The sequence below is a fragment of the Dipodomys merriami genome, unplaced genomic scaffold, assembly GCF_024711535.1.
Source record: "Dipodomys merriami isolate MVZ:Mamm:240054 unplaced genomic scaffold, mDipMer1.0.p SCAF_64, whole genome shotgun sequence".
In the NCBI taxonomy this organism is placed as follows: domain Eukaryota; kingdom Metazoa; phylum Chordata; class Mammalia; order Rodentia; family Heteromyidae; genus Dipodomys; species Dipodomys merriami.
The window spans coordinates 2043484-2057389 of NW_027206224.1; the positions used below are offsets into that span (position 1 = coordinate 2043484).

The window sequence follows — 13906 nt, forward strand, 5'->3', positions numbered from 1 at the left end:
GTCCATAATGCCAAGGCGGAGCCATGTGGATGGGATAGCAGAGCAGCCTGAAAGAAACAGTGAACTGAGAAACAGCCCATTCCACGCTGGGTGCCAGTGGCTCATACCTGTCATCCTAGTGATTTAGGGGGCTGAGATCTGAGGATCACGGTTCAAAGCCAGCTTGGAAAGTTGTAAGACTCTATCTCTAATTAACCACCAGAAAAATGGGAGTGGTGCTGTGACTCAAAGTGGTAGAGTGCTACCCTTGAGCAAAAGAGCTCAGGGACAGCGCCCATGCCCTGAGTTCAAGCCCCACAATCAACAAAAAGAAACAGCCCATTCACTAGGACCCAGCCACACCACTCCTAGGAATCTATCCAGAGCAATACAAGTCAGGATGCAGTAAAGATACTTGCGTAGCCATGTTCACTGCTGCACTATTCACAATAGCCAAGTCATGAGAACAGCCCAGATGACCTACAATAGATGAGCGGCTCCATAAAATGTAGTACCTATACACAATGGAATTTTACTCATCCATTACAAAGAAGATTATGTCATTTGCAGGGAAATGGATGGACCTAGAACAAAGCATGCTAAGCGAGGTAAGCTGAGCTCAGAGAGGCAAATGGCGCATGTTTTCTCTCCTATGTGGAAGGTAGATTTAAAATATAATGACAAGGACTGGGGAAGTTGGCTCAGTGGTAGAGTGCTTGCCTTGCATGCATGAGGCCCTGGGTTCGATTCCTCAGCACCACATAAGCAGAAAAAGTGGCGCTGTGGCTCAAGTGGTAGAGTGTTAGCCTTGAGCTGAAGAGCTGAGGGACAGCGCCCAGGCCCAGAGTTCAGGCCCCATGACTGACAAAAATAAATAAATAAATAAACCTAGGACTACAGGTACTCTAGACACACACACACACACACACACACACACACACGCACACACACACGCACACACACACACACACAGTGTCAGACTAACGGAGATCCTCTTAGGGGAGGAACACAATAGTATAACTTCTCTGGACATTCAAAATAATATTTCTTGAAAATACTTCCAGGCAATGGAAACAAGGTTGGTTTTAGGGGAGATTTGATGTTGGTGGTATTGGTATTTGTTTTTCTTTTTTTTGGGGGGGGGGGGGTAGGAGCAAAGGGAAGAGCATAGCAGGGGAGAAGGGAAGAAGGGGAGGGAAGAAGGGTAAACAAATGCAATCCTGTTACTCAGTAGACATTTCCACTATGTGGCGAATGACCTATGTAACTTGTGGGCAGAGGTGGAAGGGGGGAAACTGGGAGGAAGTAAATGAAGAGGTGACATCATCTAAAACATGAAATGCACTCATTACCTGACTTATGAAATGGTAAGCCCTCTGTCCAACACCTTAATAATAACAACACAATTATAATTTAAAAAGAGAGAGCGAGAGAAACAGCCCAACATACACGGTGGTGGTGGTGGTGGTGGCGTCCCACTGCCTTCAGTGTCACCTTGACGGAGAACTTCTTGTAGGCGGAGTCCCAGGTGTGGACCAAAAAACTGGTCTCTACTTTATGCAGCTGTAGAGGTCTTTTGACGGAGACCACACCATCTGTGGCCACTTTGAATCGGGAGTCATCAGAAAAGTAGACTGTCCTTGGCCGGCCAGTGCAGCCTTCAAAACTCACTGCAGAACAGAAAGCACAGGAGTGAGAAAATGGACAGCTTTATAGACAAGGACCTTTGTTTATAGGCCAAACCACGCTTAAGTTAATGCTTCACAGTTATAGGGTGGAGGGGCAGGGGCTAATTTCTTTCTCACATACTTTCCAAGTAAAATCATGCTCTTGTCTAGAAAGTAATTGTCCTAGCTAGGGGCCAGTGCCTTGCATTTATATATTAACCACTAGGAAGCTAGAAGTGGAACTATGGCTCAAAGTGGTAGAGCACCAGCCTTAAGCAAAAAGAGCTCAGGAGTAGCACCTAGGCTCTGAGTTCAAATACCCTGACCAGCATGAATGCATGTGTAAATAAATAAATAAATAAAGTAAAAGAAGGTGACACAGAGGAGCTGGGGAGTTTGGAGAAGGTATAATTTACATTGGACAGTGAATGCAGGCCTCTCTGGAGGTAGAAACATACAAGACCTGCCAGAGTCAGCTTTGCAAGAAACCTTAAAGAGCCTCCTAAGCCCAGCACGGTGTGAGGTACCTCTGTAGTCCCAACTCCTCAGGAGGCTGAGATGGGAGAAGCACTGGGTCCCAGAGTCAAAGGCCTAAGTACCGTAGCAAGACCTTGTCTCAAGATAGAAAGAAAGAGAAAAGGAAAGAAAGGAAGGAAGGAAGGAAGGAAGAAAGGAAGGAAGGAAGGAAGGCATGCAGGCAGGCAGGCAGGAAGGAAGAGAGAAAGAGAGAAAGAAAGAGAGAGAAGTTTTTTGAAATGAAACAAAGAAATTTTTCAGGCAGAGGAAACAGCTGAAAAAAACAGTTCATTCTAAGGAAACTCAGAAGTCAGCCAGCCTTTGTCCCTTTCAAACAATAGACTCTCTCATCCCACCAATGACATTGCTATTTCAGTCTACAAGTTCTTTAAAAAAAAAAAAAAATGCCTGCTGCTATGCTTATTTTACGAGTCTAGACACCTTTACATTAGGGAGGATCCAATTTCTGCCAAAAAGCCCCCAAGCCACCCTGAATGCCTAGTTGGCCGGTCTCATTTCTTCCACCAGGGGGCACTCTCATACACATGTCTAAAGCAAAAGGTCCAGTCAGAGAAAGTAAGACTGTATATTTGAGGGCCAGTGGATGCCCCATGTTGAAAAGCTCAAGAAGATTAAGAAATTGGCATGCCAATGCCAGGTGCTGGTGGCTCATGCCTGTATCCTAGCTAATCAGGAGGCTGAGATCTAGGATCATGGATCAAAGCCAGCCTAGACAGGAAAGTCTGTGAAACTCTTATCTCCAATTAACCAGCAGAAAACCAGAAGTGGAGCTGTGGCTTAAAGTGCTAAGAGTGCAACCCTTAAGCACAAGAGTTAAGGGACAGTGCCCAGGACCTGAGTTCAACTGAGGAAAGAAAGAAAGAAGGAGGGAAGGAAGGAAGGAAGGAAGGAAGGAAGGAAGGAAGGAAGGAAGGAAGGAAGGAAAGAAGGAAGGGAGGGAGGGAGGGAGGGGAAAGAAAGAAAGAAAGAAAGAAAGAAAGAAAGAAAGAAAGAAAGAAAGAAAGAAAGAAAGAAAGAAAGAAAGAAAGAAAGAAAGAGGAAGTGGTGCTGTAGCTCAAGTGGAAGAGCACTCGCCTTGAGTTGAAGAGCTGAGGGACTACGCCCAGGCCAGAGTTCAAGCCCCATGACCGACAAAAAAAAAAAAAAAAAAAAGAAGAAGAAAGAAAGCAAGGGAAAGAAACAAACAAACTGACATACCGTCTCCTTAAATATTAAAGGGCAGAGTTGCTTTGGACTCTTGAAGGGAACCAGAATTACCCCCCGAAGAAACTTCTTGAACAGAAATATTTTTGAACCAAACACACTGAGAGGCAGTAGTTACAGAAAGGTCTGTCTGAACTGCTTCTTAACTCTAGTCAGCCAGTGCACCATCGCCCTGCCCCAGCAGCTATGAGATACTGCTGCATGGAACTGGATAAGTTAATTATAAAACATCCCTCACCTGTCTAGTGCCTGGTGCCTCCCCTAGGATTTACTGTTCTAAGCTCAGAACCTTTTGTCTGCTCGTTTCTTCACAAGATTCCCCATTCTTTGTTTTTTGTTTTGTTTTGTGTTTTTTTGTGTGTGGTTTTCTTTGCCAGTGCTGGGGCTTGAACTCAGGGCCTGGGCACTCTCCTTCAAGGCTAGTGCTCTAGCACTTGAGCCACAGCAGCACGTCTGGCCTTTTCTGTTTATGTGGTACTGGGGAATGGAACCCAGGTCTTCATGCATGCTAGGCAAGCACTCAACCACTAAGCCACATTTCCAGCCCTCATTCTTTATTTAGAAAGCTTTCTGTTTTGGCCACGAAGTCTTTATTCTTGTAGGGATCCCCAGGTGATACAAAAATTAACAAAACATACATGCTTTTCTCATTAATTTGTCTTGTGATAAGACTCCCTCCCCCACCCCTCCTACCCCGGCCCTGTGAAAACAAAGCGGAAGCCAGCTGCTGGTGGATCATGCATGTCATCCTGTCATCCTAGCTACTCAGGAGGCTGAGATCTGAGGATTGAAGTTCAATGCCAACCCAGGCAGGAAAGTGTGTGAGAGACTCTTGTCTCCAAATAAGCGCAACAAAAAAGCCACAACTGGAGCTTTAGCTCAAATGGTAGAGTACAAACCTTGAGCAATATAAGCCCAGGCCCTGAATTTAAGCCCCAGGAATGGCAAGCAGGCACGCATGCATGTGCTTGCATGCACATACACACATATACAACTAAGATGGCAGTTGAGTGTGGTAGCACAGACCTATAATCTCAGCACTTGGGAAGTTGAGGCAAGAGAATCCCAGGTTTAACGCCAGTCTGCTCTACAATCTCCTGGGCATCTTTAACGTGGGTCATTTACTCACTTGGTTGGCTCTGTTTCACACATGCCAAACACGTGCTCTGCCACTGAGTTATACCCAGCCTCAAGCCTGGACTATTTTTTAAAGGACAGTAGAAATCTGAGGCCACTGTGGTGCAAGGAGTCTCCTATCAGGCAAATAAACAAATGGAGACCATGCCAACAAGAGGCGGAGCCTAAGAAGGGAGGCAGACCTTCGCATAACCACCCACCTACCTTCCCTCCCAAGTTGTTAAAAGCAACCCAAGCCTGGTACGGCTCACACCTGTAATCCTAACTACTCAGGAAGCTGAGATGCTAGATAGGAGGATCTCTTGGGCAAAGTTAGGGAGATGTTATCTCCAAAAGAAAACACAAAAGCTTGGGGGGTTATGGCTCTGGTGGTAGAGCATACACAAAGTCCTCGGTTTGATCATCAATAGTGGGTAGGGGGAACAGCCCAGATGCCCCACCACACATAAATAGCTCCAAAAATTGTGGTATCTAAAGCCGGGCGCTGGTGGCTCACGCCTGTAATCCTAGCTACTCAGGAGGCTGAGATCTGAGGATCGCGGTTCAAAGCCAGCCTGGGCAGGAGAGACCGTGAGACTCCTATCTCCAATAAAACCACCAGAAAACCAGAAGTGGCACTGTGGCTCAAGTGGTAGAGCGCTCGCCTTGAGCTGAAGAGCTGAGGGACAGCGCCCAAGCCCAGAGTTCAAGCCCCACGACTGACCAAAAAAAAAAAAAAAAAAAAAAATTGTGGTATCTATACACAATGGAATATTATGAAGCCATTAGAAAGGACAAAATAGGGCTGGGAAGGTGGCTCAGTGGTAGAGCGCTTGCCTTGCAAGCCTGAGGACTTGAGTTCGATTCCTCAGCACCACATAAGCAAAAAGAAAAAAGCCGGAAGTGGCGCTGTGGCTCAAGTGGTAGAGCACTAGCCTTGAGCTGAAGAGCTGAGGGACAGCACCCAGGCCCAGAGTTCAGGCCCCGGACCCAAAAAAAAAAAAAGAAGAAGAAGAAGAAAGGACAAAATAGGGCTGGGAAGGTGGCTCAGTGGTAGAGCGCTTGCCTTGCATGCCTGAGACCCTGGGTTCGATTCCTCAGCACCACATAAGCAAAAAGAAAAAAGCTGGAAGTGGCGCTGTGGCTCAAGTGGTAGAGCGCTAGCCTTGAGCTGAAGAGCTGAGGGACAGCGCCCAGGCCCAGAGTTCAGGCCCCACGACCGGACCCCAAAAAACAAACAAAGAGAACTGCCAGGAGATGATCACTGAGATTCAGAGTCAGTCACCTTTCTGCTGGGTAGCCTTGAACCAATAGCTTAACTAACCTCTCTAGGCCTCTTTTGGCTCTATTGTAACAAGAAGGCTGCCTACCTCTTAGGGTTTTGTGCAAATGACCCAGGATAGAGACATGATCACATTTTGTAAGCTGCAGAGCTGGAGTGGGCAGAAGAGATGATTATTTCCATACTTTCAGGCACACAAGACAGAAAGGACAGGAATTTGCTCAATGAACACTGGGACCAGGACACAATGCACTCAGAACAAAGAGGGGCCAGGTCCTTACAGACAGCAGCATCCTTTAAAGCCAAACTAGGAACTTCTCAAAACTAGCATAACAAGGGGAAGGTGGCTCAGTGGTAGAGTGCTTGCCTTGCAAGCATGAGGCTCTGGGTTCGATTCCTCAGCACCACATAAGCGGAAAAAGCTGTAAGTGGTGCTGTGGCTCAAGTGGTAGAGTGCTAGCCTTGAACTGAAGATCTGAGGACAGTGCTCAGACCCAGAGTTCAAGTCCCACAACCGACCAAAAAAAAAAAAAAAAAAAAAAAAAAAAAAAAGCAGGGCTGGGATGTAGCTCAGTGGCAAAGCGCTTGCCTGGCAAGTGCAACGTCCTGGGTTCGATCCCCAGTACCAAAAAAGAAAAGACAAAAAAAAAGCAACAAAACATGTTAAAAAAAAAAAAAAAAAAAACTAGCATAACAAGATGCCTAGCAAAGAGCCCTCCCCCTCCCCCAAGCCCCGGCCAGCATAATGGGGGTGCTTGGGCTGTGTTTGGGAGCTTGATAAGGGAGGAGAGCTGCCCCAGATTCCTTCCCCAGCAGCACAGATCCGAGCTGCATGCCTACACTTGCCCTGGATGGCAGCCTAAAAGAAAAAAAAGAAAGAACGTGGTTTTGCAAAGGACTTAGTGGATCTCAAGCTGGTGGTGGCGGGGCCTCGCCCCTGGAGAAGTGACAGAGTAAGGGTGCCAGAGCCCCAACCTGAGTCTCCAGGTGCTCATTAAGACTCATTACCTTTCTGTAAAACTGGATCCCCTGGGCTGATAAATGGAAATTAGAGGGGAAAGCCAGGGAGGGACTCTCCAGCTAGAGCCTGGAAGGGATGACGCTGATCAAGACACATTGTAAGCCAGGCACCAGCAGCTCACGTCTGTATCCTAGCCACTCGGGAGGCTGAGACCTGAGGATAGCGGGTTGAAGCCAGACCAGGCAGAAATATCCCTGAGACTCTTATCTCCAATTAACCACGCAAAAACCAGAAGTGGTGCTGTGGCTCAAAGTGGTAGAGCACTAGCCTTGAGCACAGAGAGCTCAGGGATTGAGCCCAGGCCCCGAGTTCAAGCCCCATGACCAATAAACAAACAAAACACATTGTATTCATGATCTCACTTGTTGAATTGAAACCCCCTTTATACAACTACTTAAAATCAAATTTTTAAAAATTAATAAAATGCTGGATGCCAGTGGGTGGCTCACGACTATAACCCTAGTACTCAGGAGGCTGAGATCTGAGGATTGCAATTCAAAGCCAGCCCAGGAAGTAAAGTCCATGAGACTCTTATCTCCAATTAACCACCAGAAAACCAGAAGTGGCATTGTAGCTCAAGTGGTAGAATGCTTTTCTTGACCTGAAGAACTGAGGGACAGTGCCCAGGCCCAGAGTTCAACCACTCATGACCAAATAAAGAAATTAATAAAATTAATAAAAAAAAAAAAAGGCTCACATGGAACCAAAATCAAACCCTAATACAGGAGCTAAGACACCCCCTCCCCCAGCCATCTTTTAAATGGAACAATCTCTCAGCTCAGTAACTTTACCATCATCATCTCCCCCTCTAAAGCTTCAACTACCCCTTGACATTTCTATCATGTACAGATGTTGACCAAGGCTCCAGGCTCTTTTCTAAGCACTTTACAAAATGCTTCACACTAAATTCCAGACGCTGAGGTTAGAGTTATTGATGACCTTTTCTTATACATGGGAAAACTTAGGCAGCTAGTAAGCAGCAGGGCTTGGATTTGAACCGAGGCAGTTTCCGAATTCATAATCCCGATTATGCTTCGTGCCTATATCTGTGGCACACAGGTTTTTGCATTGTGCCTGCATTCATTCATTCATTGGTGCTAGGGATTGAACTCAGAGCATTGGAGCTTGCTAGCCTAGACTACCATGTGAGCCACACCCTATCCTGTTTGCTTGTTTGTTTGTTCTTTTACATACTATTCAGACAGGGTCTCATGCTTTTTGCCCAAGTCAATCTCAGGACTGGCTGGCCTCAGACTAAACCTACCTTCATCCCCAGTCTGCCATATATTCTTTGTGTCCAATTTTCTGATTTAATCTCTGTCATTCACCCCTTGGGGAGACATCATTAGCACCATTTTCTTTTCCCTAAATTATACACTGGGAAGTACAGAAGCTGAACGGCCTCACCCCAAAATGAAGGCTCTTCCTAGCTGCTTACATGCAATATGGAGATATGCTTTTCAGCAGTCAAAAAAAAAAAAAAAATATATATATATATATATATATATATATATATATATATATATATATATATATATATATATATTGCTGGGCCTGGTGGCATATGCCTATAATCCCAGCTACTCAAGAGAATCACAAGTTCAAAGACAGCATAAGCAATTTAGGAAGACCTTATCTCAAAATAAAACTAAAAGGGCTGGGGTATGGTTCAAGTGGTAAAACATTTGTCTGGCAGGTGTGAGATGCTGGGTTCAATCCCTAGTACAAAAACTAAAAGAAAACTAAAATAGAAAAAAGTCAAAGCAGGATTGAAAGAACAGAGATTGGGGGGGTGGGAAGCAATTAAGAAAAATACACATTTGCCGGGCGCTGGTGGCTCACGCCTGTAATCCTAGCTACTCAAGAGGCTGAGATCTGAGAATCTCGGTTCAAAGCCAGCCCGGGCAGGAGAGACCGTGAGACTCCTATCCCCAATAAACCACTAGAAAACCAGAAGTGGCGCTGTAGCTCAAGTGGTAGAGCGCTCACCTTGAGCTGAAGAGCTGAGGGACAGCGCCCAGGCCCAGAGTTCAAGCCCCATGACCGACAAAAAAAAAAAATACACATTTGTTTTCCTTATAAAACTTGGTATTGGGGCGGGCTCAGAGGTACAGTGCTTGCCTTGCATGCCAGAGGCCCTGGGTTCGATTCCTCAGCACCACATAAGCAAAAAGAAAAAAGCCGGAAGTGGCGCTATGGCTCAAGTGGTAGAGCACTAGCCTTGAGCTGAAGAGCACCCAGGCCCAGAGTTCAGGCCCCACGACCGGACCACCCCCCCCAAAAAAAAAGAACAACTTGGTATTATTATATTGGCAGTTACAATTAGAGGACTTTTTAAAAATAATCTTTTGGTGATATTTGAACACAGGGCTTTATGCTTGCTAAGCAGACACTCTACCACTGGAGCCAGGCCTCCACTGGTTAAATGGAAATGGAGTTTCTAGGACTTGTACTAAGACTGGTTTCAAACTGTGATCCTCAGATCTCAGACTGCTGAGTAGCGAATTTACAGCTGTGCACCACCAAGTTTGGTGGGTTTTTGTGGTTTTTTTTTGGGGGGGGGGGCTTGGTTATGGGGCCTGAACTCTGGGCCTGGGCACTGTCCCTCAGCTCTTAAGCTCAAGGCTAGCGCTCTACCACTTGAGCCACAGCACCATTTCTGGCTTTTTCTGTTTATGTGGTACTGAGGAATAGAATCCAGGGCCTCATGCATGTAAGGCAAGCACTCTACCACTGAGCCACCTCCCCAGCCCCTGAAAGAATCTTTAACATACCTTCACTCTTACAATGTTGTGATCCTACCACATCTACTAGCCTGAAGCTTTAAAGCAGAAGTAGTGGCTTTCAAGAGAAAACTCCGGAAGAGATGCCTGAAAATTCAAATACCAATCAAAGTCAAGTTCATGAGAAGCCTTTGGTCCTGGACGGGTGGGCTGTGAGCCCTCAGTAACATTCCTTGCTTGGAATTGCCAGCGTGCCACAGGCCACATGCCACCAACAATGCCACCTCCGGGCACCCTGTAACTGGAATGCAAGTGGGTGCCAACCAAACCCTCTCAAAAGCCTTCTTTCCAGAAGACCCTGGCGTCTGAGCATGCGCAGAGTCAGCTAAGCGGAGCTGAGTTATTTCTAAGTGGAGGAATGCAGCCTCTGAGAAGCCACAGCTTGAGAGCAGAGCGCTGCCCACGCCGCACACAAAGGGGGACATTATGGAAGGACAGTCTCTCTCTCTCTCTCTCTCTTCAGAAGCCACTTCCACAGCTGACACCAGGAACTCTGGCACTTAGCTTGATTTCAAGGGTTTCCTGTGAAAGATCAGAGAACTTTTTGAGACTCAGGGGCCCCGTTGCCATTGTGTACCCAGCCCTACAAGTTTCTAACTTAAACATGGAAAATGAAAGACCAGGAGTTTAATTTGTGGATGAAAGGAAGAGAGACAGTCTTATATACGTTAGTGGGATATTTTTCCTTTTATGGGTCCACAGCCCCCATGAGTCTGCATAGATGCCAGGGCCCAAGGCTGACCATCTTCTGAGATGCTGTCTGTCTTGGATGGGGTCTGTGAAGTTAGTAAACATTATAGCCTTACTAAGTACTGAAAGATAAGATTGTATGTTTTACAAGATGGGAGGGTATGGACAACTCAGCCTCCAGTTTGCTTAGATATGGATGTGGGGCATGTTGAAGAGGAGACAAGACATCTAAGGTGGTGGCTTCTGCCCGTAATCCCCGCAACTCAGGAGGTGGCGATCAGGTGCTGGATTTTAATTTCCCCCAAAGACATTAATCTCAGCTTGATTTACCTATCACAGAGAGTAGAGGGATGTAGTGGTACAAACCAGTAATCCCAGCAATAGGGAAGTTGAAACAGGAGGATCCCATATTGGAGGTCAGTTTAGGCTCATGGCTCAGTGGTAGAGTGCTTGCCTTGCATGCATGAGGCCCTGGGTTCGATTCCTCAGCACCACATAAACAAAAAAAAAAAGCCGGAAGTGGCGCTGTGGCTCAAGTGGTAGAGAGCTAGCCTTGAGCTGAAGAGCTGGGGGACAGTGCCCAGGCCCAGAGTTCAAGCCCCATGACCAACAACAACAACAAAAATACTCTGTCTCCAAGCATACCAAGAGAAGCAGTTGAACTCCATTATAGCAAAGAGGGCCCCTTGGGCCTCCTAGCGGCAGAAAGGAGGGGACTTGGACCCTACCTCCCATAAGGGGGAGAGTTGTTCAGCTTCCTCAAAAGAGTCAAAGACAATGGAGGGGGCTCTGACTCCCATGCCAAATTGGTTCAGGCTGCCAGCTAAACACACAGACACTCCGCCCTGCCCACCTAAATACAGAAGTGCCAACTGGTTATTTTCATGGGCCAAGACCCAGGAACATTCTTGTGGCTCAGGCAGCATCGGGACCTGTTCCTTATTGATTAGAAAGAACAGACGCCGTCTCACGGGTGCTACCTGTGGGTCTCCAGAGGCCAAGAAGAGGCCCATACTGTGAACCTTACACAGCTGAGTGTCTTCTCTCAACTCCTGTGACCCTCCCCTCACAGAAAGCGGGTGGCAGAGAGGCCTGAGGGAGAAGTGATTGGGTCTTAGGCCCTAACGCAACCCTGAAGCCTCTCTGGGCCTTCCATTTCCACTTGAGAAATAAAACACACTAGCCAGGTGCTGGTGGATAAATGAAAGAAGCCATACACAGAAGACAACATATGTGAATATTCTAGAAAACTAGAAACACTAAGCAGGTCCACAAGGTCTGGAGCTAGGGGAAGGCAGGGCCTGATTGCCAGCAGGCCCAAGGAAACTTGTGAGGTGACAGAGGTCTAAAACTAGATAAAGGGCTGGGAAGGTGGCTCAGTGGTAGAGTGCTTGCCTTGCATGCATGAGGCCCTGGGTTCGATTCCTCAGCACCACATAAGCAAAAAGAAAAAAGCCGGAAGTGGCGCTGTGGCTCAAGTGGTATAGCACTAGCCTTGAGCTGAAGAGCTGAGGGACAGCACCTAGGCCCAGAGTTCAAGCCCCATGACCAGACCCGTAAAAAAAAAAAAAATATATATATATATATATATATAGTTATAGTTATAGTTATAGTTATAGTTATAGTTATTAGGGTTTCATTTGAGGAGGACCCCATGAGTCAAAGTCCCATGGATGAATAAAGGCACATTAGCTGGGTGTGGTAGCACCAGCTTGCAATCCCAGCATTCAGGAGGTAAAGGCAAAAGGTTTGCAGGAGTTTGAAACCAGCCAGGACTATATAGCAAAACTCTTGTCTCAAAAAATGAACGAAGGAGCTGGGCACCAGTGGCTCACACCTGGAATCCTAGCTACTCAGGAGGCTGAGATCAGGGATCATGGTTCAAAGCCAGCCTGGGCAAGAAAGTCCATGAGAATCATTTCCAATTAACCACCAGAAAACCCGAAGCGGAGCTGGGGCTCAAAGTGGTAGAACACTAGCCTTTAGCAAAATAGCTCTGGGACAGTCAGGATCTAAGTTCAAGCCCTAGGATCAGCACCAAAGGGGGGGGGGGCATAAATAATCCTTAATTAATAGTAATGGTAAATTTAAGCATAATCATAGTCAGCATAATGTCAGTGGGTAGGTCTGTGGTGTAAACATTTCCCCTCGACTCCACCGCTGCTAGGAAGCAGGTAGGGTGTTTTAACCACCTGGATGATGGCAACTGAGGCCCAGAAAGGCTCAAGTCATGTGTTCAAAGTCCCACAGCCGGTTGGCCTGTGAAGGGGCGTTCAGGATTTACTCAGGGCTGTGCTCTGCACTAGCTTGAAGAGGAAGAAGGGGGCACTGGTGGGACGGAGCAAGGTGTGTCTCAGAGGTAGAGGCCAAAACCATACATTCCCTGGGAAGAACACAGTGGGGATAAAAATCAGCACAATCCAGAGCCCGATCTCCAAATGCAAGTGACACAGAAATGCGCCAACATCTACTAGAAATCAAGAACCTGGACATCACACTTGTTCAGCTTTTCTGCTCCTGACTGGTGCTCTACCACCTTGAGCTACGCCTCCAGCTCTCTCTCTCTCTCTCTCTCTCTCCCTCTCTCCCTCTCCCTCTCCCTCTCTCTCTCTCTCTCTCTCTCTCTCTCTCTCTCTCTCTCTCTCTCTCTCTCTCTCTCTCTCTCTCTCTCTCTCTCTCGGTTATGTTGAGGATGGGGTCTCATGGACTTTTCTATACCTGCTGGCTTCAAACCATAATCCTCCTGATCTCAAGCCTCCTAAGTAAGCAAGGTCTATAGGTGTGAGCCATTGGCACTCATCATTTCTTTTTCTTTCTCTTTTTGACCTTTGGAACAAAACTCAAACAGCCGGAAGCCACCAAGCTGGAAGTCCAGGCTATAAAAGGGAGGTCTTCCCCTTACTCTCATGCCACATGCCCTCCCAGATGACTCCGAGACAAGCACCTGCTTGTCCATGAGAGCTTACCAGACGTGACTTCTGCCATAATGGTGTGAGTAGCGCTTTTCATTATCCAGAACAAGTAAGCACTGATGGGAGCAGCCGCTGCTTCCCAGAGCCTTGCTAAACCCACTCTGACTGTCTGCAAGGTAATTGCTCAAACTCCAAACAATAAAACCCACAACCAATTCAGCAGAGAGAGAGAGAGAGAGAGAGAGAGAGAGAGAGAGAGAGAGAGAGAGAATCTCAGACTGGGGTGTTCAGATTCTAAACAAGGGAAGGAAAAAATAAATAAGAAAAGAAAATGGCACAAAGACCAGACCAAACCATGGGTACTGAATGTAGACTTTGGCATACACTGGGTCCAGCCACAGGTCACGTAAGGTTGCTAATGCTCTTCATGAAAAGCCAAATTTTTTTTTATTTTGCAGGGGGGAGGGGGAGGAGGGAGAAGAAGGGGGGCTGCCAGTCCTAGAGCTTGAACTCAGGGTCTGAACACTGTCCCTGAGCTTTTGTGCTCAAGGCTAATGCTATACTGCTTGAGCCACAGCTCTACTTCTGGCTTTTTGGTGGCTAGTTGGAGATAAGTCTTATAGATTTTTCCTGCCTAGGATAGTTTTGAACTGTGATCCTCAGCTCTCAGCCTCCTGAGTGAGCCATCAGTGTCTGGCTTCAAAAAAAAAAAAATT

The 13906-nt window shown here is 46.8% G+C and overlaps 1 protein-coding gene across 1 annotated transcript in view; it reads right to left on the reverse strand.

Moving 5' to 3' along the window:
• The window catches only part of LOC138815373 (cadherin-1-like), a 77040-nt gene that overhangs the window by 22547 nt on the left and 40587 nt on the right, over positions 1–13906 (reverse strand). The window contains exon 3 of the mRNA XM_070004722.1: positions 1429–1649. Within this exon, the coding sequence (XP_069860823.1) occupies positions 1429–1649 (221 nt within the window). The remainder of the gene's footprint in view (positions 1–1428; positions 1650–13906) is intronic.